The following is a 23,771-nucleotide window of genomic DNA, read 5'->3' as shown; positions in this document are numbered from 1 at the left end:
CCAGGGGAGTCGGAAGAGCCGTGTTTCCCCAAGGCGGCTGCGGGGGTGGCCAGAGGCCGTTGGAGGGCCAGGGCTGGGGACCGGGTGCTCAGGAATGACCTCCCAGCACCCTCGTGGCTTCTGGCCACATCCCACACTCCTCAGAACAGCGCTGTCCTGAGCCTCCACGGCCGGCCGCCACCTCCCTGCCCACCTGGCTGAACCTCAGTTTCCCTGTGTCTGCATGTGAGTGCCCACCTCCCAGGAGATTCTCATCCCTCCACCCCTCCACCTGGCCTGAATTCTGGGACCCTCTTCCTAATTCTATTTCTTTGAGTTTCTCCATCTGTACGTTTCTCCTCTGTGCCTGACACCTGCCTGGGTGTGTCTTTCTGCCTTTGTTTGTCCTGATTTCTTTTTCTCCATTTCTCCGGGGCTCCTGACTGATTCGGCCTCCCTTTTTCCTCTGTGTCATGTGTCTGATCTCCTGGCTTCAACCTGTCCCCCCATCCCCTTGGTACCACATTCCTTTGCATATTTGCAGGACTCACTTTGGATGAGAGCGGAGGGAAGGGGCTGGGAGTGGGGCCCCAACTGGGATGCTGTGGACTCCTGGCTTAAGAATTAAGGGGATGAAGGCATTAGGGTCACTTGTTAAGTCCGGGGGATGGAGAAAGGGAGAGTGAGGATTAGATTGTGCCTCTTCTCAGAGGCACTGTGGGTAGGCAGGGTGGTGCCTGAGCTGATCTTAGGACACACCTGCCCAGGCTGGGTGCTGATGGAACCAAGACTGGCAGGGTAGTGAGAGCCAGGACTTCAGGGTGTAACTGAGGAGGGGCTGGGGGCAGGACTCCTGGGTCTGAGGGAGGAGGGGCTGGGGGCAGGACTCCCGGTCTGAGGGAGGAGGGTTGTATTATTAGTTCACTAGGGCTGCTGTGAACAAAGTACGACAAATCGGTGGCTTGAACCACAGACAGCCCCTCAGCGCTGGAGCCTAGTATCCAAGATCAAGGTGTCCACGGGACGGGTTCCTTCTAGGCTGCGTGGGAGAATCCGCTAGATGACTCGCCTAGCTTCCGGTGGTCGGCTGGCCATCTTTGCTGCTCCTTGGTGTGTAGAAGCATCGCCCCAATCTCCACCTTCGCCTTCACAAGATTTCTCCCCGTGTGTGTGTGTCTGTGGGTCCAAAATTTCTCTTTGTATAAGGACACCAGTCATATTGGATTAGCACCCACATTAATGACCTCATCTTACCTGATTGTAGCTGCAATGATCCGATTTCTAAATAAGACCACATTCTGAGGAACCGGGGCTTAGGACTTCAACGTCCTGATTTCAGGCCCGTACAATTCAACGTGTAACAAGGAGGCTGGGGATTTGGGGTCCTGGGAAAGGTGGGTGCTGGCAGCTAAAATCCTCAGTCTTTGGGGAGGAGATAGACTTGGCTCCTCTTCCCCGGGCCCACTTCTCTCCACCGCCTCAGCCCCAGGGTAAAACTGCACAGCGTCCTAAGTCACCTCCCCGCTGCTGCCCCCACTCATTTCCAAATTATTCTCTTGCATCAGCCAGAGGCCCCTCCTACAGCTTCAATCCAAATACGTCATTCGCCTTCTCCACACCCTTGGATGGCTTCCATTAACTAAAAATACATCCAAAGTCCCTACCATGGCAGATTAGGCTCCAAATGATTAGGCCTATGAGTCCCCTCCGACTCCCACCTCTTACCAACTTCCCTCCTCAATCCCACTGTACAGGGGCACAAGCCTGCTGTCCGATACTCAACACACCATGCCTTTTCCTGCCTCTGCTTATGCTGTTCCCTGTGCCTGCAATGCCCTTCCAGGGCATCTCTTCCAAGCCAACTACTCCCCCCACTAGTGGGCACTCAGTACCTATGGGTTCACTCCCTGGAGGAGAGCAGAATAGGGTGAGGTAGTGGTGGGACCCTCTATTGACCCAGAGACCTTATTTCTCCTTGGGCGGATGACTCCCATTTCCCCGGAACCTTTGGAATTGGGAAGCCCATCTCCTCATTTGGGAACTCCATTTCCCATCATTCCCTGGGGGATGAAGTGGCCAGGGCCTCTTTTTTCAACCTGCACACAAGGGTAGGAGACCAGGCTAAGGTTAACCCCACATTGGAGGCTTTGGGAAACTACAACTCCCCGGAGGCCTTGAGACCAGTTCTCCTGCTGGCGGGTTAGCCAGTGCTGCATAGCTCACTGGGAATTGTAGTCCAAGGGTCTTAGCGGGAGGGCGGGTGGGGAGAAGGTCTCCACCTTGGAGGATGACAGTTGCCATAGCGCTGTGGGAGATGGGGCAGTGGGCTTGGAGCAGGCCAATGCCTGTGGCCGAGGGCAGAGCCAGGCCCAAGGCCCAAGATTCCCACACCACCAGGAGCACTCAATGAGGGGTTTGACCCTTTGCAGACACAGCATGTAGGAGGAAGAAATGCAACGGGGCACCCCTGCGGGGGCAGGCTTCCAGTTCAAACTGATCTGGTCTGGTCCTGGGGCCGGGCCAAAGTTGTGGTTTCTCGCACTCAAGTCTCCACTGCAGATTTGGGCACAGGAGAGTGACACGGGGTCTCCCGCCCTGCCAATCCACCCCCAAGACCTCTGTGCTTTGTGCTTTGGGGACGCCAAGCATATGCCAGGCTGGAGGGCCAAGGGGAACAGGCCTGCACCTGGGGCTCAGGGATACCCCACCCCTCTCCACCACTCCCACCCAACCCACGTCTGACACCAGCAACCTCTTGCTGAGCCCTGGGGACAGCCCATCAGCAGGGCCTTCCTCCTCTTTTCCCGCTCGTCCGCCCCACGTGCTCCCAGAGTAGGTCCCCCCACAGCTCGACCAGCTCTCTAGTTTTCCCTCTCAAAGCACCGGCCCTCCCCACAGCCCCATCAGATACTACCTGCCGCCCCTCCCAGACCACAGGCCGGGTGACAGCGACAGAGAGGACCAGCACCTGCCCCGCTCCTGCTTGTTGAGTCTGGAATAAACGCTAGGCCAGAACCCCTGCCCGCCTGCACCCTCGACACCATGCAATTCTCCACGCCAAGTGCTGCCACCTCAAACTTCTCCCTTATTCCAGCCCCGCAGGCTCGGGGTGAAACCAGAAAGGACGGACACGGGAGGCCCCCACTCGGCCTGTGCCAGCATCCGTCCCTCACGCACCGGCGTTCCTGGCCCTGCTCATGCATGGGCTGCCCGGCTGGCTACACCAAGCACCTTAGCCCTGCCAACCCCGAGAAAGGAGGGGTCCCAGGCCGCGAGTGGTTAAATAATTAATACGATTACCAACAGTGTGTTAATTACAAATAATGAGAGAGGAGCTAGAGGTGGTGAATTTTCCAAACAGAGAACCAGGATTGGAGAACCAGGATCCGCAGCCCCGGGGCCCAGGGGTCCGGCCACCCGGGTGGGGCAGCTCCGTAATAAATAATGGGGGTGGGGGTCAGGGGGTCAGGGCTGCTCCTGCTTCTTCTTGACAGAAATCCGCTTCTTCCTTGCGGCCAGCATCTCATAGAAGGGGTCCACACTCACAGCTGCCCTGCAGAAGGGGAGGGTCCCAGGGTGAGGGCCAAGGAGCCCAGCCCAACCTATCCCCCGCCCGAGGACCCCAGAGCCCGGGCTCACTGGATGGACTTGATCCACTCCTCCTTCTCCTCCTGGGTCGGGGCCGAGATCCGGTACACCATGTGGTTCCCCTCAACCACCCGGCCGTCCGCCTCCGTTTTACACGCTTTGATGAGCTGCCCCTTGTTGTTGGGGATGTAAAGCTCAAAGCAGTTCTGGGGAGACACGAGAGAACAGAGGGTAGGAGCGGCCCTGGGACCGGAGCAGGCCCCCACTGCGGCAGGCAAGGGTAAGAGGGGGTCTTACTGGTTTTCGGGGGTCATCTACTTCTCGGATGCTCAGATTCTCCAGGGGGATAATTCCACGGGGTTCCTTGTCCTGAAGAAGCAAGTGGGACAGAACTCAGACGTCCCAGTCCTTGTCCAGCCCCTCCTCCAGAACCCCAGCAATGTCTGTGGTTTGAGCCACAGCAGCTCTAGTGCACTGATACAGCCCTCTTCCCTCAGACCCGGGAGTCCGAGCCCCCAGCCCCCTCCTCCCTCAGACCCGGGAGTCCGAGCCCCCAGCCCCCTCCTCCCTCAGACCCGGGAGTCCGAGCCCCCAGCCCCCTCCTCCCTCAGACCCGGGAGTCCTGCCCCCAGCCCCCTCCTCCCTCAGACTCGGGAGTCCGAGCCCCCAGCGCCTCCTCCCACACCCCAGAGCGAAGCCCAGCTCTGCCCTCACCGTGGTGTACTCAAAATAGTAGAGGCAGTTGTCTGTGAGGATAAACCAGCGCCGCTTCCACGTCTTCACCCGGCCCCCTGAAAGGGAAGGGGTGGGAGGGGGCCTGGGCTCAACAGGGGGACAGGGCCTCTGGGAGGGCAGGGAGGGGACTGAAAGGCAGAGTGAGCGCAGGGAAGGCGGGGCTGGCGGGGCCTGGGACAAAGCGATGCGTGGGAAGAGAGACAAGCAGGGACAGGCGGTTTTTTGGGCCCCAGGATCCCGCCCACCCCCAGCGTGGGGCTGCACACTTTCTAAGCCTGTCTGTCTGTCAGCCTGGGGCCCCCGGAGTCCAAGTCCCCAGCCCCCTCCCCTGATGTCAGGTCGGGGAGCAAGGACGGGCAGCGTACCTACCTCCTGGGGCAGACAGCGAGAAAGCAGGCAGGACCAGGCGAGGAGAAGGGAAGGCAGAAGAATGGGGTGCCCCCAAGAGCCGCAGGCAACAGAAACAGGGTGGGCAAGGGCAGGAAAGCACAGGGGGTGGGACAGACACGGAAAGAGCAGAGAGGAACACGCAGAGATGGAGGGAGGGAGGGAGGGGGAAAGAGAGGGAAGAAAACCAGTTACATCGACATGACCCTCCCTCCCGGGGAGGCCGAAGATCAGTGCCCGGCTCCAGCCCGCCCCCCAGGACAGGTCCTCGGCCAGGAGGGCCCTCCACAGCCACAGTGAAGAGCTCTCTCCCCTGCACGTCACCCCAAAGGGAGAAGACCAAACCTCCCGTTGCTTGGCCTGAGGTGGCTGTGTGACCTTAGGACCACCTCTTGCCCTCCCTGGACTCCAGTCCCCAGACCCACTTGCGCCCACACCTTCCTGCGTCAAGACGACCTGCTTTGGGGTTCCTTGTGGTCCCCGAGGGATTAGACCGTAAGGGCAAGAACGGCTTTCATTAAGCATTTTTGCGGACGCGGCCACCAACCACCCTCTGCTACCCTTCCGCTGTCTCCCTGACCGCGCCGACTGGGAAGCTACACTCCGGTCGCAGATCTGGGAGCAGGGCCACGCCTGCCCTGTGCCTACAGCACAGTGACTGAGCCTCAGTGATCTCCTCCGGGAAATGGGAAGCAGCCCTGCGGATGGAAAGGTCTGCCCGGGGACTAGTTTCTGGGCCCGCCTGCCTCTTTCCTGTCTTCGCCCGGCTCGGGGCACCAGAGGCCTCTAAAGAATCTAAGTGTCCCCCAACCCGTCTGCCTCCCCTGGAACTGATGCCGGACTCCGTCCCCCCCACTGTCGGCTAGAAAGGAGCAGTTAGCTCTTTTTATGTCTATCAGGACACCTCCGCACCCAGTCAGGGCCCTGCTTGCTGCTGGAGAAGCGAGGTCTTGGCCAAAGAGCACAATTCCATGGTGGGGGGAGCAGAACCCTGCCTGGGCCCCCGGTGCTGGGCCCTCCCGCTGCCCCAGCAGCCTCCACGGCCCGCGCGGGGCTATGGTTCCCCCTAGGCCGCCCAGCACCTACCATTCCTGCGCATGGCTCCCAGCCAGCAGCTCGAAGCCTGGCCTCTGCCTTGGAAGGCGGCTGGGGAGCTTTCAACATGACCGACAGCCCATCCTGCCCCAGAAATCCTGGCTTCATGAGTCTGTGGCTTGGCCGTCCGGGTTTTAAGAGCTCCCAGGTGAATTTCCCGTGAGGCCGCAGATGGGAACCCCTCCAATCCTCAGATCACCCCCACGAAGGGGGCACGTGCTTGACCCCTGCTAACTTCTCCAGAATTTGCTGGCGCCCCGTGTTTCCGGGTGGACTGGCCTCACCCCACCCATTCCATCCCAGCCGGGGATGCTGTATTCGTAAGCACAGAGCCTAGCATTTCTTCAGTGCTCCCTAACACCTACCCTATACCCACAAATATTTATGGGGCCCCTCCTCTGTGCCCGTGCTCGGGCCCAGCACACAGGCCCAATCTTGTTTTCAGCCTCATTTTGCTGATGTGACAACTTGAGGTTCAGAGAGGTCAAATCATTTGCCCAAGATCGCACAGCAGGTGCACATGGCAGCCAAGTCCAGAGCCCGGGCCCCCTAACACCCCCTGCAGAGGCGGCCAGCGGGGTCAGGAGGGGACGTACCCAGCTTAAGGAGCCAGCCCTCCCGATCCGGGTTGAAGAAGGTGTGGGTCAGGTCATTCCCATCATCCTCAGGAATCTTGAAGGGCTCGTTTCGGATGCTGTCGTAAAGGTTCTGAGGGGCGAAGGTGCAGTCAGCAACTCCGGGCCCCGGGGTCCCTCCCGGGGTTACCTGGCCACGGTCGGGGGGCTCTGACAGCCAGGGAGGTGATGGGACCATGGGAGGAGTGGCCCGGGGAGGAAGCAGAAGGATGGAGGGAGCCCCGGGGAGCAGAGGGAGGAGGAGAGGAAGGAAAGACGCAGAGTTGCAGCGGCTTGCAAAGTTCTCGAGAGAGAGACAGACGGACAATCAGACAGACCAAGAGCCCAAAAGAGCCAGAGGACCAGAGAGAGAGACAGAAAAGAGAAACAGAGAGACCAAAACTGAGGCAGGCCCGGGAGACGGGAAGAGAAAAGAAACAGACAGGTTGGCACGATCACGCTGGCCAGCTCGGCCACCGGGAGACCCACGGGGAGGAGCAGGGACAGGGACGGCACTGGGGGGCTGAGGGGAGGGGAAGAGGGGGCCTGACCCTGAGCAGCTCCTCGGGCAGGTCCCCACCCTCGTTGATGCCCCGGTTCATGGCCACGAAGCGCTCCAGGCCCGGCTTGTCGCGGACGTTGGGGTTGTGAAGGCTGGTGTTCAGCATGATCACGGCGAAGGACAGCACGTAGCACGTGTCTGCACCAGACAGGCAGGGAGTGACGACACAGGTAGGTGGGCCCCCGGCCCCTCCTTCCCAGGCCCCCGGAGTCCGGGCCCCCACCTGTGGACTGGAAGACCCCGGGATTGCACAGGCAGTATCGCTGGGCAAAGGCTTCCATCATCCGGTCGATCTTCTGGGCCTCTCCGGGGAGGCGGAAGCTCCAGAGAAATTGCCTGGGTTAGAGAGGAACCGGTGTGGACGCGAGCGGCCAGGGTGGATGCCAGGAGTGGCAGAACCCCCTCCCCGCCCTCGGTCCTTGCGTCAGGAGCCAGCCAGTAACAGCCTTGTGGCCTCCGCAGCTGTCTCGGGTATGGCTCCAAGCTGACCCAGCAGCACTGGCCCTGGGACTTTTGGTGGATTTACATGAGAAAAAAATCCCTCTTTCTTTCTGCTAAGTCTGCTAAGCAAGTCCGCCAGGGGCTTCTGTCGCCACGTGAGAGGAGAGTCCACAGACAGCAATGCCAACACAGAGGCAGGCACAACCCAAAGAGAGAGAAAAACGACCTTCTGACACCAACTGAGCACCTGGATACGGCTATGCCTGAAGGAGGCCCTACCATGGACTTCTGTGTTCCCTGAGACAAACTGAGTCCCTAATTTTTGTTCCTGTTTTTCTTCTGAGCAGGGTTCATCCGTTGTAAAGAGAGCCCGCACAGGTAACACTCCTGCCCTTCCAACCCCATCCCTCTCACCTGAGGGCCTGCACCAGATTGAGGTCCGTGAACTCGTGCAGATCCACAAAGGCGTGCAGCACTGCCAGGTTCAGCTCTTCCCTGGGGGGGGCGGACAGAGGCAGAGTCATGCACAGGAAGGGGTCTGGGGAGGCTGGCGGGGGGAGCGGACAGGAAGCCAACGCCGGGGAGTCTGTGCCACCTCTTCTGTGGAGTGGCTGCCTCTGGAGCGGGTGGAAATTTGAGCCTGGCCCCATCACAGGCCTGGCCCCAGGACAGGAACACTCAGAACACGCTCTTGGGAAGACCATCTGCTGCAAGACATCCCTGGCCTGGCTGAGCCTCCACAGTCAAGAGCAGCGCAGCGAACCTGTGCTCCACCTGCTATCACCTCTCTGCTGACCCCCAGGTTCTGCACGTGTCCCGAAATGGTCCCCATGCGCCCCAGCTGTCCGCAAAACAAGCCCCACAACACCAGCTGTCCCCAGATGGCCCCTGGACATCTCCAGAGGGCTACCACCTCCCCCCAATGCCCAGACAGTCCCCACCCCCCCCAGAGGCTCCTGAAACAATCCCCCTGCACCCCAGATGTCCACAGAGGGTCCCCAGACATCTCCAGATGTCCATACGATCCCCATAATCCCCAGACAACCAGACAGTCCTGATACAAGCCAAATGTCCAGAAAGTTCCACACATCCCAGATGGCCACATAATCCCTAAGCAACCCAGACATCCTGATGGTCCTGTGCACCTCGGATGTTCAGATCACCCCCGATATCCACGCATCCCTAGGTACCTCAAACGTCCACAGACGCTCCTCATGCCCCACATGTCCATGGGTCCCCATGCTTGCTGACGGTCCCCATACTCCCTAGCTGTCCGTGTAGTTCCCATGCATGTCAGTTGTCTACACGATTCCCACACCCCCCCAACGCTCACAGCTGTTCCGCACTTTCCCCAGACCTAAACGGACGGTCCTTGCCTTTCTAGGTGTCCACAGGAGATCCCATGCCCCCCCAGATGCTCACAGACAGCCCCAGGTTCCCCCAGACAGTCCCAGGAGTCCACCGACCCCTCCATTGGTCCATTCTTTCACAATCCAGTCAGAAGGCTGGTCTATCAGGTTCTCTCCTCAGGAGAGGAAGTCAGCAGTAAGGGAAGGAGCTGGGCGCAGGGGACTATGGGAGCTGGGCGGGGTCTCACCTCTCCCCCAAGTAGTCCCCGATGGCCGTCTTGTTCAGGCCCTCGCCCTTGTACAGGAAGCGGGCGATCTCCTCGGGTGTGTTCTGCAGAAGTTCATTCTCCACCAAGAACTGGATCCCCTGGTGGGTGGGGGCCGGGTCTCAGCCCTGACAGCCAGAAAGCCCCGCCTCCCCCCACCTCCCCAGGGACCTCAGCCCCCACCCCCACCCCTGCCCTCAACAGATCTGGGCCAGGCTCTGTTTTCAGACTTCACCCAGGTCCTTAAATACCAGGTCCTTAAATACCATCCCTCCCACCTCAGAGCCTTTGCACCTACTGTTCCCTCTGCCCTTGCCTGGTTAGTCAAGCACCAAGAGCAGGGTCCTGCAAGGAGCCCAATGAGTTTGTTGAATGTCTGACAAACTACAGCTGCTTTGAGCCAGGAGAATAACATCAGAAACTGACAGCAGACAGCAGCACGTCGAAGGCTGTGAGGGCCAAGCCGCAGGCTGGTTAGGGCCTTCTCCGGCTCACCGTGTGTCATGGAAGCTACGTGACTCTGGAGTGTGGTATCCATGTCTAGGGGCTCGCAGAGGGCAAGGTAAGGTCAACTCCTCTCTGGGGCTCCAGCATTGCCTAGCACAGGGGCAAGCCTAAGGGGGCCTCAGAGAAGGGGAATGACCGAATGAACAAACAACTTTCTCCACCTGGGGAACACGGACTCGTCCTTCAAACTGGACCTGACTGTCCTCTCTTCAAGGAAGCCCTCCCTAACTTTACGAGGCTTCCCCCCCCCCCCCCGTGACGGTCCACAGCCCTGGTCCCTCTCTGAAGTGGCCCTGGTCAACTCTCCTTTGTGTGTGTCACGGTCCGTATTTCCCACCAGACTCCAGCTCCTCCTGAGACTCTAGGTGGCACCACAAGAGGGTCCAGAAATATGAACAGAAAGGGGAAGAGAGCTTCCCAGGCAGAGGACACAGCACGTGCAAAGGTCAGCAGGCTGGAATGCCTGGTTAGTGTTCCGAGAACAAATGGACAGCCAATATCTGAATCTGGGGATTAGGACCACATCTGTCCATCTTAAGTAGATCTTTAAACCAGCACACTTCTGGAACCTAAAAGTGCCAGAATCCCCTGCCTGGATGTTTGCCTGGAGGATCCCAGCCCTGTGGCCCAAGCACCTTCTTGGGATCCATGTTGAACTTCTTCCTGCCCATTGCCATCTTCCGGTTCCGTTGCAAGGTCTTACTGCAGGAGAGAGCAGGGGATGGAGGCTCAATGCCTGGGCTTCCCTGACCTGGCCCCATGACCCCCAAGTTCCCCACTCCAGCCCTCACCTGCCCTCATTGGCCTCCAGACCCTCCACCTCGCTCATGGCTTCACTGAGCTCCTCCCGAAGGCGCTGGATCTCCACCAGCAGCTCCTGCTTCCGCCGCCGGATGTTCTCCAGCTCCATCCGCTCCTCCGGAGTCAGGTCTGGGGGCTCTGAGGGTAGGGTCAGGGGTTGGAGGTCAGTTCTGGGACTGGGAGCCTGGATTCCTGCAATCTGGGGGAGGACAGGGCTGGGGCGGGCAGGGCTAGCTTGCCGGGGAAAATGAGGATGAGGGTAGGACCTCCACTATCTGCTGGAAGGAGAGGCTGCGGGGTTTAGATTCCTCAGCCCAGGGGAGGAAGGGTTGCGGATCTAGACTCTGAAGTCCTGGGGGAGGATGGGGGAGGCTAGAGGTCAGGACTCCTGAGTCTGAGGGAGAAGGCTGGGAGCCCGAACTGCTGGGTCCATTACTTGGAAGGAGGCTGAGGCCTTGGTTTTCTGCCTCCATTCCTGGCGAGGTAACTGGGAGCTTGGGTGTCCGTACTCCTGGGTGCATGAAAAGTAACTACGGCTGGGAAAGCTGTTGACAGCTTGTAAGAGTTGGGGTAGGGGGCGGGGCATCGAAGGCCCCCGCCCCCGCCTTAGCGGGATCTCTGCAGCCCCCAAGATTTCTCCCCACCCAAGCGCCCCAGAAGCCCCCCTCCCGGCTCCCAGCAAGCACTGGGCTCGCCCGGCCCTTCCAGCGGGAATGGTTCCGCCCCGGCCTCGCCTCCGCCGCTCCATCCCGCCCCCTCCCGCCGCCACCGGAAACAGGCTCGGCCCAAACAATGGCCTGGAACGCCCTGCTCTCGGGCCCCGCCGGAAGCCCGTCCCGCGCCCCACAAAAGCTGGGCGACGACGGGACCCAAAGGCTCCGCGCGGCGCGCGCCGGGGAATGTTCGCAGCGGAACATTCGGGTGGAAACGCTCCATCCGCTCCCAGCCGGCCCCGCCCCTCCCTGACCTACCATAGACACCGTCCTCCATGGCGGCTAGGAAGGCCCGCGGGGAGTCCGGAGCGGTCCCGCCGGTCGGGCCTGGATCCGCGTTGGCCCGCGGGCTCGGATGAGCCCGCTCAAACGCCCCGGGAGCCACCGCCGCCTCCTCAGCGCCAGTGCTCAGCGCTGAAAAGACTCTCCCTTCGCCTCCCAACCGCCCCGCCAATAGGGACCGCCCCTCGTTTCGACACCGTCCAATCCGCGGAGGGCCCTCTCGTCTGCTCCGCCTTCGACCCCGTAGGATCGTCCTCCAGGGCCAATAGGCACACAATGAGCAGACGTAGCACTGTCCGGCCGGAGGAAGACGGTCTGTGGGGCCAATCGGAGTGCGGCCAGGGAGCCGGGCCCCGCCTCCGAAACAAAAGAAGGCATTAGGCTGGTGTGCCCGCCAATGAGAAGGCTCGGACAGCAGTTGCATGGAGGTGGGACTATGAGCGAGCAGAGAGGACTGCGCCTGCGCAAGGGCTCTGGGAGGATGCTAGTCCAATCGAGGCCCGCCTCTAGTAATAGGTTGCTGGGGAGAGGTACTTCGTTAGTCTCGTTGCCAGGGGGCGGCGCCACAACTGTCTGCTGTTTCCGGGAGCCACACCTCCTTGGCGGGCCAGGCAGGCTTTTGACCGCAGCTGTTGCCAGGCAACTGGGAGCAGCTTTGGCCGGTCTTTTGGCCTCTGTCTTCCCGGTACTGGCGCCTCTGATCTCCAGATCCTTTCCCTAAGCCCTCTCAGGACTTTCCCATCCAGTTCAGCCTCTTGAAAGTCAAGGAGCGGTGAAACAAAAGACTTATTCTTTCTGCGCTATTGGGTGTTTGTCTTGGAGAATGGGACATTAGGGGAAGACCAAATATAGTGAAGTCTCCGCCTCCGGGGCGCCTTCCGCCTCTCAGGCTCCTCCCCCTCTCCCTCAAACTCCTCCCCTGGTTTGTTGTCCTCTCCCCAAAACAACTCCCTTTTCCTCAACATTCTCCCACCTCTCTGGTTCCTTCCTCGCTCTCAAAGTCCTTTCCCTCCTTTGTGACTCCCCTCACTTCAGGTCCCCCCTCTTCTTCTTTTTTTTTTTTTTTAAGATTTTATTTATTTATTTGACAGAGAGATAGCCATCGAGAGCGGGAACACAAGCAGGGGAAGTGGGAGAGGAAGAAGCAGGCTCCCAGCAGAGGAGCCTGATGCGGGGCTTGATCCCAGAACTCTGGGATCACGGCCTGAGCCGAAGGCAGATGCTTAACGACTGAGCCACCCAGGCGCCCCAAGGTCCCCCTCTTCTTAAACTCCTCCCTCCTCTGGAAGTCCCCCCACATGATGCCCTTCTCTCCCCTCCCCGCTCCTCCCCAGCCTCTCATTTCCATTCACAAGTGCAGGCAACTGGCTGGGATGGAGTACCTGGGCGTCCCTATCATGGGTGGGTCCCTAACTGGGTCTCAGGTGGTGTCTGGGCCTTGTCCTCATTTGCCGTCCCTGGGCTAGGCAGGTGGGGACAGATTCGAGGCCAGGACCTGGTTAAGCTGACAGATTAGACACGGAGCCTCTTAATCCCCTCCCTGACCTTTATGAGTGGCCCAGGCCTTGTCCTTCCCAGTGGAAAGCTAGGCTGTGCCCAGCTTTGCCCCACTCTCTTTCCTTCCAAACAGAACCCTCTTCCTGTCCCTTCAACCCCAATTTAACATCCTTCTCCATGCCTGTGTTTCCATTACCCCTGTCCCTACCCCAGACACCTGCACTAGGAGAACAGCTAGCTAATTAATCCCATCCGGTTATCAAGTGGGGATTTTGAAGGATAAAGGGAGGTGGGGAAGCCAGATGCGGGGACCTGGGTTGCTGCAGCACTCAGGCAAGCTAATGGGCAATGACATGGCTGCCCACAGTCCTGGGACACAGGTGGGAATGTGTCCTCCTCCCTGGCACTGGCTCTTTCTGCAGTTGGCTTCCAGCCTGCGGGGCACTTAGTTAGATAGCAGTATGGTGGGGGTTGGAGGATAGGCGTGATGAACCATGCCCCAGAAGCACATTCATAGACACACCACCCAGGGCTCCCAGTGATCTAATCTGGGGCACAATTCTCCCCCTGAACTCATACTTTCTCCTGGCATTCAGAGCTACCTTCTCCCTTCCCTGCCCCCTAAGCTGGACAGAGGGGAGGAGATTCTGGCCCTTAGCCACAGTCCACACTACCGTTTGCCTGCCGTGTTGTTCCCACATCCAAGTTCAGAGCTGGCCTCCCAAGAGCATCTCCCGTCCCGGTTGCCCCTGGAAGGCCATGCGTTCCAGCACCAGGGAGAGCTGGGAAATCTATAGGACCTTCACCCCCACCAACCCCCAGCTGTCCCCTTCAGTGAAGCGAGGAATCATTCTGGTGGAAAGGTCCTTGGAGAACTTCAAGTTCCAGGGCCCCATTTTTACAGATGGGGAAATTGAGGCATAAAGGAGGGGAATGATTTGCCCAAAACCACGCCGTAAGTTGAGGCAGAGTTGGGATTTAGAGCAAAGCTTCCTGGATCCTTGTAAAGGACTCCATTCCAATTAGCTCAAGCTCAGTTTCTAACCCTTTTGTATGAACCACAGGAAAATATAGATATCTGTATTTATATTATATATATATAATACACATATATATAACGTCTTTAAGAAATAGACACACATCGCTAGGTGTAGGATTCCAGAGTATCGTAGACTCATCAGCCTTGGGCCTCTCCTTCCCTTGCCCGACGACCAGCCCTGTTATCCACAGGGTCTTGCTTGGGCCCGCCCTTTCTAGGTCAGCCCAGAAATGCTGCCGATCAAGTCCCGGGTCCACCTCCCAGAACTGCCGAGTTCTAGGAGCCGATTAGACCTTCCGGGTTTTAATAATGGACAACCCTGGATCCCTGGAGCCTTGATTCCTTTTGGCATTACAGACCCACAAAGAATCATCAAGATTCCCAACTCCATTGGGCAAACTGGAACCGGCAAATCTCAGCCATCTAGCATCATCATCGTTCCTTGACTCTGTGATCAATCTAGAGCCACAGAATCTGGATTCCTTTGGACAATCTAGAATGGCACTTAAAAAAAAACGCACAACAATCCCCTTGGTTTGCTGTTCTACGGCCAGTGGTCTGGAGTTACCTAATATCGAGACCTCCCAAGCTGTCACTGTAGCCCTTCCAGACCCACAGACACTCTGTTGTTTTGTGCATTCTAGAAACATGACTCTTTAGTTTCCTCAGTAGCTCAACATTCTCGCTTCAACGTGTTCTAGAACCACCAGTGCTCGTCTCTGTGGTCAATCTAGATTCACAGAATCTTAACTCTTGGGCCCTCTGGAACCACAAGGTCTTTTCTTGACCTGCAGTCAATAATCTTTGTCATCGGTTAAAAAAGATAGTCTTGAATTCTTGGGGTATTTTCCGTAACCCTCCCTCCTTGCATGGTCTAGAAAAAAATGATTTGCTACTTGGTTAGCTGAGTGGAGAAGCAACAGTCCCTTGAATCTTAGGTCAACCCAGACCTACAAACTCTTACTCTCTGTTGCTGTCCCCGGAGGCAGTATATATCACTGGTTCCTGACCCTGCTCAACAACCCAACCCAGCCATATAGAGGAATCTAGAACCACCAGTCCTTGCCTCTTGGGTGGTCCAGAATCCTGGGTCCCTCAGCTCTGGGAAGACTCAGGAATCAGGCTGATAAAGGGGTCTCGGGAGGGAGCATGGACCGCAGAGGAATTAAGATCCAGTATGTCTGTGGTGGGTCCACTAGGCATGGCAGAACTTCACCAGCTAATAATTTACCCAGTAGGCCTGTCAGTCTTGGGAAACACTTGCCCCCATCCCAGGAGAGGGCCCTAACTCTCCATCTTGCTATCTCTGGGAAGGGGGTACAAATAGGGAGCCACCAGCTGGCATCACGGGGGCAGGGTCAGTGCCAGTGTTGGTGTGAGTACTTGGGGGCTGGCAGTCCCATCTTCTGCCTCCACCCCATCCCCCTCGTTGGCCTCCTCGTCCTCCTCTTCCTCCTGGCAGCAGCTCAGTGCGAGTTCATTCTCATAACAAAATGCAGCCAGAGAGCCAGGGAAACTAGACTTGGGGCTGTGGGAAGCCCGCTCTGCCTGTTCATCCAGCTCCTTGGCGCTGCAGACTGGTGTCCCTGGGACCTCATAAGTGCGGTGGAAGTGACGATAGTCAACCTCGTACTGGGAGCCACGCTGGAAGAGGACCGGCTCAAAACGATGGCCCCAGAGCAGCTCACCAGGGAGGTAGGAGGAGCGACACTGTGTGGTCATGGCCGTGGCCTCAACCATGCCCTCAAGAATGACCACCAGCTCAAAGTCAGCCCGGGCCAGCTCGGCACGTCCTAGTTCATACAGAGGGCTGGCAGAGTCGATCTCGTGCACGATGGTGATGGGAGACACAAGGAAGATTCGATCGGTGCCACCATCAAAGCCCACATCCACATCTTGGTGATCCAGTGGTATGTACTCACCCTCCGGGGTCACACGAGGCTGCAGCAAGAGGGGAGGGGACAAAGACAGCCGGCAGGGAGCACAGAGATGAATGGAGACAGAGGCGATGAGATAAAGGAATGGAGATGCCAAGGAAGAGGAGAGCAGAAACAGGCAGGGGTGGTGGGGTGAGAACATGGACCCAGAGAGAGGGGAATGGAGGCCCAGAGAGGGGAGGATGGAGGCCCAGAGAAAGGGAGGGACAGAACCAGAGATAAAGAGCGAGGGACAGACACTCAAAGGGTTTGGGGATAGAAACGCAAGAGAGAAAAAGAGGGGACAGAGGGGCAGAATGATATTGGCATTGAGTCACAGAAATCAGCAAGGCAGAGACGAAGTTAAAGAGACAACAGAAGGGCAGAGTCATGTCCAAGCAGCATTGGAGAAGGAGGAGAGGGATAGAAAAATGGTTTTTAATATATGCATAGAGGGATAAATAAGGATGACAACCTAGGTCCCACACTTCGTATTCTACCACTGCCTCAGGCTAGCCTCTGGGTTATCTACAAGCCCCTCTGTCCCATTGTGTGTGTGTGTGTGTGTGTGTGTGTGTGTGTGTGTGTGTGTGTATGTAGGGGACAATGCAGTCCTCAGGCCATGTATTGGTAGTTTCCCCTCACCTCTCCCCATTGGTTCCATACCCAACCTCCCAAGCCATGTCAGCGCCCCACAGACTTCTGGGGGAGAGAGGCTCTCTCCTACTCATGAATCCTAGTCATGAATCAAGACCCCCCCCCCCAGATGCTGCTGGGAGTTGTAGTTCCCACCACCATTCTGTCCTCCTCTCACCAAAGTCCAGCCTCACCCCAGGGTTCGTAAGTGACAAAGCCTTTACTTTGTCAAGGACAACAACTGCTCTAGAATTTGGGCAGTTTGACCACAATTCTAAAGAAACACTAAGGCGCCTTCTTCAGGTCACTGGAGGGAGCCGCTACCCCAGGAGCCAAAGGAGGTCATAGTTGCTTTGTTTGTTTTGGTGATAAGGTACAGTTCAGGGCTCTTTTCCAGCACTGTTCTCCTCTGAGCAGGAGGCTGGTGGGGCCGACTGGGCCACTGAGTTGGGGAATGAAGTCTCCCACAAACGCTATAGGACCCCATGCCCAGAGGCCACGGAGAATTGCGTTCCACAGCTCTTCTGCAGGTATGAACTGCACGGCGTTCTTGGGCCTACATCTCCCACAATCCCACAGGGGCCTAGCCTCAAGTCACGGGCCGCTCTCGGTACCACTGTGTGGGCTGGTAATTGTAAACCTCAGCCATGGTTTACACCACCCACAAAACTACGACCTCTGCTCAGACCATCCCTTCGGGGCACGGTCCCCGCCCACAGAGGCTTCTGGGAATTGTAGTTCAGCGCCTTCACAGGCCAGATGCGGCCTTCTCAGGTCTAGATATCCCACACCCCATTGGGGGCCCATCCTCAAGCCACGGGAAGCTCTTTATGTCTCAAGATCTGTTTCAAGCCTAGGGCTCCAGTTAGCACTGGTCACAGACCTCCCTCTTGGGTTTCCATCTCCTGCAAGTGATCCGGGAAGGAGCCTCAGTCCACAAGGCGGGGGACGGGGCGGAGGTGGGGACGGGGGACGGGGGGGGGGGGGGGGGGGGGGGGGAGGGGGGACGGGGGGTGGTGGTGCGGCGGCAGGGTTCCTGCCCGCGAGACTGCTGGGAATTGTAGTCCACGCGCCCTCCAGGCCCGCCACTCACCTCACCCTCAGGCCTACATCTCTCACAGTTCCCCAGGACGGGTCCCTCCCTCTTGCCCCGCCTGTCCCTTCCACCCCCGCGGGGCGGCGCGCACCTGCAGCAGCTGGGCCCGCACGTGGGCCTCGACCAGGTGGCTGCGGCGGAGGTTGCCGACGCGCCACATGAGGCAGAGGCGGCGGTCGCGCAGCGCCACGACGGCGTTCTCGCTGAACACTAGCGTCTCGTTGCGCTTCTTGGGCTTGGCCATCTTGGCCATGACGGCGCCCACGACGAAGGCGTCGAGTACGCAGCCGGCGATGCACTGCAGCACCACGGCGGCCACGGCGGCCGGGCACTCCTCGGTGACGCTGCGCACGCCGTAGCCGATGGACGTCTGCGTCTCCAGCGCGAAGAGGAAGGCGGCCAGGAAGCTGGCCACCTGGGAGAAGCAGGGCGCCGGCGGCGGCGGGGCGGCCAGGTCGCCGTGCAGCGAGGCGATGAGCCAGAAGGCCAGGCCGAAGAGCAGCCAGGAGGCGAGGAAGGAGCAGGAGAAGAGCAGGCACATCCAGCGCCAGCGCACGTCCACGCACGTGGTGAACAGGTCGCTCAGGTAGCGCGCGCCCTGGCCACCCAGGTTCACGAAGCGCACGTTGCAATGCCCGTCCTTCTTGACAAAGCGCCCGCGGCGCCGCCCCGCCGGCGACGGCGCCCACCCATTGCGGCACAGCCCCGGCCCGGCCTCCTCCTCATCGCCGGCGCGGCCCTCCCCTGGCTCCAGGGCGCCGCTAAGGCGGCGCAGGGCCCTGGCCAGGCCCATTGGGCGGGGGCACCCCCTCCACTTGTCCTAGTGGGGGGCGGGCGCCCCGAACCTGCGGAGACAAGAAACGGGCAGCAGTGTCAGGGGTGCCAGGAAGGGGGGGGGTCTCTGCGGCCAGGCATGCTCCCTGGGCCCTGGTGGCCTCATCTGGCAGACGGGTGGCACGTTACTCACCCTGAAAGTCGGAACAGTACAGCATCGAGGACAATATTATAGGGGACGCTTGTATAGTAACAACAGCAACAAAGTCATAGCAAAGTCAATAGTACAACAAAGACAATAGTACAGCAAGCAAGTACACACAGTAATTAGAGCAAACATCTCTCCGTACAGCGCCGGACACTGTTGTGAGCACTTTACATGAATTTACATATTTGAGCCTAACACCAACGTAGACGTTATTATCCCCATCTTATAGATGAGAAAACGGAGGCACAAATCGTTTAACTTGCCCACGGTCAGAGCTGAGTAAACTAGGACTTGAGGGTCACCAATCAGGAGGCCACAGAGTGGTGACCGTTCCCAACATGGAATCTGCATGGAGAGATAAGCCAAGGCTCTAGGTCACCTATGGCTCAAAAACAGGCTTAGAAAGCAGAAGCAACAAAAGCAAAAATGGTGGATGGATTGAACTTCATCGAAATTAAGAACTTTCAAGGGGCTCCTGGCTGGCTCAGTCTGTGGATCGTGCCATTCTTGATCTTGGGGTTGTGAATTCAAGCCCCACATAAGGTACAGAGATTGCTTAAAAATAAAATCGTTAAAAGAAAAACACAAACTTTTGTGCTTCAAAGGACATTATCAAGAAAGTGAAGACAACCCACCAACAGGAAAAAATAGTTGATATGTAAAAAGTTTTTATCTAAAATATCTAAACAGGGGCGCCTGGGTGGCTCAGTTGGTTAAGCATCTGCCTTCAGCTCTGGTCATGATCTGGGGGTCCTGGGATCGAGGCCCAATTCAGGCTCCCTGCTCAGTGGGGTGTCTCCTCCCTCTCCCTCTGCTCCCACTCGTGCTCGCTTCCTCTCTCAAATAAACTGTTTAAAATCTTAAAATAAATATCTAAACACCCCTTACAAATCAATAATAAAAAGACACAATTTAAAAATAGGCAAACGAGGGACGCTTGGGTGGCTCAGTTGGTTAAGCACCAACTCTTGGTTTCTGCTCAGGTTGTGATCTCAGGGGTCTTGAGATCGAGCCCTGTGTCGGGCTCCACGCTCAGCGTGGAGCCTGCTTAAGACTCCCTCTCCCTCCGTCCCTCCCCCCTGTGCTCTGTGTCTCTCTCTCAAATTAAAAAATAAATACATAAAATGAATCTTTAAAAAAATAGGCAAAGTATCCAAAGGGACATTTCTCTAAGAAAAAAAAATCGAATAGTCCATAAGATAAGCTCATACAGCACCTAAAAAGATGCTTAACGTCATTAGCCATCAGGGAAATGCAAATCAAAACCATGAGACGCCATTTTCCGTCCACTGGGTAAGATAACCCGTGTTGACGAGGATGTGCAGAAATTGGCATCCTTGTACACTACTGGTGGAATGGTGCAGCTGCTGAGAGAAACAGTCTGGCAGTTCCCTAAATGGTTCAACACGGCTCCCCTAGGACCCAACAATTCCACTTCTGGGTGTCCACTCAGGACAAAACCAACATCCGCACAAACCACTTGCACACAGACATTCCTGACCGTGTTGAGATAGCCCACAGATGGAAACAACCCACATAGCCATCAACTGACGAACGGATAACTGGATGTGATGGGTCCACACAACGACGTGCTTCTCAGCAGGAAAACAAAGCACCGACATGCGACAACATGGCTGAACCTTGAAAACATCGTGCCAAGTGAAGGAAGCCAGATACCGAAGACCACATATTGGGGCACCTGGGTGAGTCAGCCGGTTAAGCGTCTGACTCTTGGTTTTGGCTCAGGTCTGATCTCAAGGGTCGTGAGAGTGAGTCCCACATCGGGCTCCGCTCTGAGCACGGCGTCTGCTTCAGACTCTCTCTCCCTCTCCCCCATGTCTCTCAAATAAATAAATCTTAAAAAAAAAAAAAAAAAGACCACATATTGTATACTTTCATCTGTATGTCCAGATGGGCAAATCTGTACATTGAGAAAGGAGACTAGTGGTACCTAGGGCTGGGGAGATGGGGGGTGGGGAGTGACAGCCAGAGGAAACAGGTTTTCCTGTTGGGGTGATGAAAATATTCGAAAATTGATTGTGGTGATGGTGGCACAACTACGTGAAAATACTAAAAAACACTGAACTGTACACTTTAGTGTGGGGGTTGTATTTTACTGAATTATGTATTTTTTTTTCAAATTTTAAGTTATCTCTACACCCAATGTGGGGCTCGAACTCATGACCTCAGGATCAAGAGTCACATGTTCCACGCACTGAGCTAGCCAGGTGCCTCTTTTTCTAACTTCTATTTTAATGAAATGTTACCAAAAACAACAAAAACAAAAAACACAAACCCAAGCCCAGTCCTGACCGTCTGATCTTGGGTAAATCTAAGCATTTCTTTAACTGCAAAATGGGGAAACTGGACTCCTTCAAGGTCAGGAAGGGTCTCCCAGTCATCTAAATCAAGGGCGCAGTCCTGGCTCGGTTGCTGACCCACTACATGCCTTGGGACCACTGATTTCCTCTTCTGGAGCCTCGTCTGTGGAAAGAGCCTGCGTTTTTGAGTCAGGCGGTTCTAGGCTGAATCCGAGCTCTGTCCCTTACTCGCTATAGGGCTGGAGGCAAGTCACATCCCAGCCTGGGCTCAGCTCCCTCATCTGGGAAGTGGGATCTCAGCTGCTCAACAGGGTGGAGGGGAGAGGAGGGAAAGCGCGGGGCATGGACCTGGGGACTTCACACCCGCCACCCCAGCAGCTGTGGAGGAGGCTAGAGGTTAGATACTTGGCAGGCAGTCCCATCAATGCCTACTAAACACCTATGTACCGTGTGGCCCCTGCACCAAGCTCTGCGAACCTCATGGGCTTCTTGGCAGGGCCAGGGGTGCTCAAACCGAGAGGGCTGTTAGTCGATGGCAAGTTCAACCCCTGTGGGTCCCTGCACTACCCTCCACCCCCCTCACTGAGCTCTGCCATTGTTGCATTCTAAGGACGCAGAGTTGCAGCTCAGGTCAGAGTGGACTGGGCCTGGCTGTGTCGACGACATACCCCAACCTTGACTCTTTTCTCACCCTCAACAACTTTGGGAGTTGGGAGATCGTTCTTCCAAAACGGGGTTAACTGAGGCTAATGGCTGAAGGCGCCAGGTTTGAATCCAGGCTCTGACCTCTGCATTTGCAGCCCTTTCCTGCCCAGAAGTCCCCACTATGTGCTGGTCCCATCGGGAGCTGCTGACAGGGTAGGGGAGGTGGGCCCCAGGCCGGGCCCTCCCACACCGGCTGACCCATCTCTAACTACAACCCTCGGATCGGGGCGGGGGGGCCTTCGTTTTTTCACAGTAAAGCACACTGAGGCACCGAGGTCTGTCGTCTCAGGCTCCCATCCAGGCTTCTCAGCCTCAAAGCCTGAGCGACGAACCATGGATATCAGGGGCGCTCTTGTTTTCTGAGTCCTGGGCCTTGTATGAGCTCAGGGGATGCCCGCGGCCCGCCCGCTGGACTCCGCCAGACCCCACTGCTCACCTCACCTCCACTGTCCAGGATGCCAGGAGGTCAAGATCACTGCCCCACTTCCCGGGTTGGGGAGTAGGCTCGGGGACCCGGCCAGACCCACGCAGTGCTGAGGGTGGGGTGCTGGTTTGGGTCCTGAGCCTTTCCAAGGCAGGCGTCTGCCTCGTAAATCCCCCCTCAGCCCTGTGAGGTGAAAGTGACCGTGTCCGTTTCACAAAGTCGATGGGGACCTTCGCCTCCAGAGGGCCCTGTTGGCATCCAACATGGCCCGCTCACAGAGGGTGGATGGGACACAGGTTCAAGCCCCCCCCCCCCCCCCCCCCCCCCGTGAAGGCAGGACAGGAGGGAAAGGGATCCGGAGCCTCAAGTCCTCCCCCATCCTCCCCCTGACCTGCCAGAGCAGCTTAATGTTTCCATATAAAGGAGACATGGGGCTTAAGGTGTGTCAACTTGGTGTCAAAGTCACTGTCTAATCTGAGGCCAAGAAGCTCCGCCCCCCAGGCCCCAACCTCCCTCCCCCTCAAAAAGCAGCACTTTCACACTTCCGGAGACCCTGGGTGTCACCCCCACCCCCTGCTTTTCCCCCACCTACCAACAGGGTCTGAACAGCAGGTTGGAGGGCAGAGATTGACGGGGTGGGGGCTGGGGTGTGAGGGGACACAGACTGAGCAAAGACAGAGGCTCAGAGTGGACAGGAAGGGTGCTGAGAGACGGAGCCTAGAAAGAGGGAAAGACAGACCCTGCATGGGGTACAGGGACCCAGAGGGAGGGGGACAGAGACCAGGCGGTGGTGGGGTACACAGAGACCTCGGGGGGTTGTCAGAGACCTAGAGAATGGAGACAGAGACATGGTGGGAGGGGACAGGAGAGACAGGCAGACCAGGAGCAGTTGGGAAGGGGAGAGGATGTGTCCAGAAATGGAAAGCCGGGGAGCTGGAGTTGTGGACAGAGAAGGGCGACAGAAGCTCGTGATGACAGGGATGAGGGGGCAGTAAGCAGATGGAGATGGGGTCAGAGACGGAGGCAACCGACCAGGGGGGGAGAGGTTGTTCTGGGGCTGGAACTGGTCACCAAGGGTGAGGAAGGACCTTCCTGGGGGAACAGCGAGGACAAGGAATGTGGGGCAGAAGGGCCGAAGCAAGGAGGGTGCAGGGGGGTCGTGGGGGAAGGTGGGATAGTTTCAGCCCAGGACTGCCCCCCGCCCCGGGATCTCTGTATGGAGGCACATACCTGGTGGGGCAGCCCACCCCCATGCCCTCCGCTGGGGGATCCTCTGCTAGGGCCGCGGGGAGGTCTCTGTGGGCGCTGAGGGGGCAGCGATGTGTCCGGGGCCCCGGGGGCCTTGTGCCGGGTGCCCGACCCGTGTGTCCACAGGCGGATCAGAGGCCCGGCCGAGGGGGGGCAGGGGGTGGGGCCAGCTCAGAGCCGCAGAGGGGGAGCCAGGGAGGACGGCCAGGCAGGGCGGCTGGGCCGCAGCCCAAGCAGGCTGGAGAGGAGACGTGGTGGCAGACACAGAAGGGGGAGGGGGCAGGGAGGCACAGGGAGGTGGGGACACAGATGAGGGAACAAAGAGAGATAAAGGGGACAGTGGTGGAAGGACAGAGAAATGGGGGGCTGCCTGGTTCTGAGATGAAGCCTTAAGGAGTCAGGGGACACAGGTGAGGTACCCTTCCAGAGACCTGGACTGAGCTCCACATGGATACAATTTAGGGCAGGTGGATCTGAACAGCACCCGATGGGGGGCTGAGCGATCACACGAAGCAGGGATTCCCAGTGGCCTCTCCCAGCTCGGTGGCCTCTGGACAGCTGGGGGCCCGGTTCCCGCGGCCTCCTCCC

The 23,771-nt window shown here is 57.9% G+C and overlaps 2 protein-coding genes across 2 annotated transcripts; both read right to left on the bottom strand.

Moving 5' to 3' along the window:
* Positions 1-3,278: 3,278 nt before the first annotated feature.
* Positions 3,279-11,506, bottom strand: CYTH2 (cytohesin 2). The gene is made up of 12 exons (XM_026481918.4): positions 11,296-11,506; positions 10,315-10,462; positions 10,159-10,225; positions 8,999-9,117; positions 7,816-7,896; positions 7,184-7,296; positions 6,950-7,098; positions 6,381-6,492; positions 4,282-4,358; positions 3,865-3,936; positions 3,619-3,773; positions 3,279-3,532 (listed from the first exon to the last, which is right to left on the bottom strand). The coding sequence occupies exons 1-12, from the start codon at positions 11,312-11,314 to the stop codon at positions 3,445-3,447; spliced, it is 1,200 nt and encodes a 399-aa protein (XP_026337703.1). The 5' UTR covers positions 11,315-11,506; the 3' UTR covers positions 3,279-3,444.
* A 2,398-nt stretch (positions 11,507-13,904) lies between these two features.
* On the bottom strand, positions 13,905-23,737 carry KCNJ14 (potassium inwardly rectifying channel subfamily J member 14). The gene is made up of 3 exons (XM_026481919.4): positions 23,166-23,737; positions 17,595-18,348; positions 13,905-15,796 (listed from the first exon to the last, which is right to left on the bottom strand). The coding sequence occupies exons 2-3, from the start codon at positions 18,294-18,296 to the stop codon at positions 15,200-15,202; spliced, it is 1,299 nt and encodes a 432-aa protein (XP_026337704.2). The 5' UTR covers positions 18,297-18,348; positions 23,166-23,737; the 3' UTR covers positions 13,905-15,199.
* Positions 23,738-23,771: the final 34 nt, after the last annotated feature.

This window comes from Ursus arctos, unplaced genomic scaffold (assembly GCF_023065955.2).
Source record: "Ursus arctos isolate Adak ecotype North America unplaced genomic scaffold, UrsArc2.0 scaffold_19, whole genome shotgun sequence".
Lineage (NCBI taxonomy): Eukaryota > Metazoa > Chordata > Mammalia > Carnivora > Ursidae > Ursus > Ursus arctos.
Note: the sequence above shows the minus strand (reverse complement) of the source record. Positions and strands in the feature narration are given on the sequence as shown.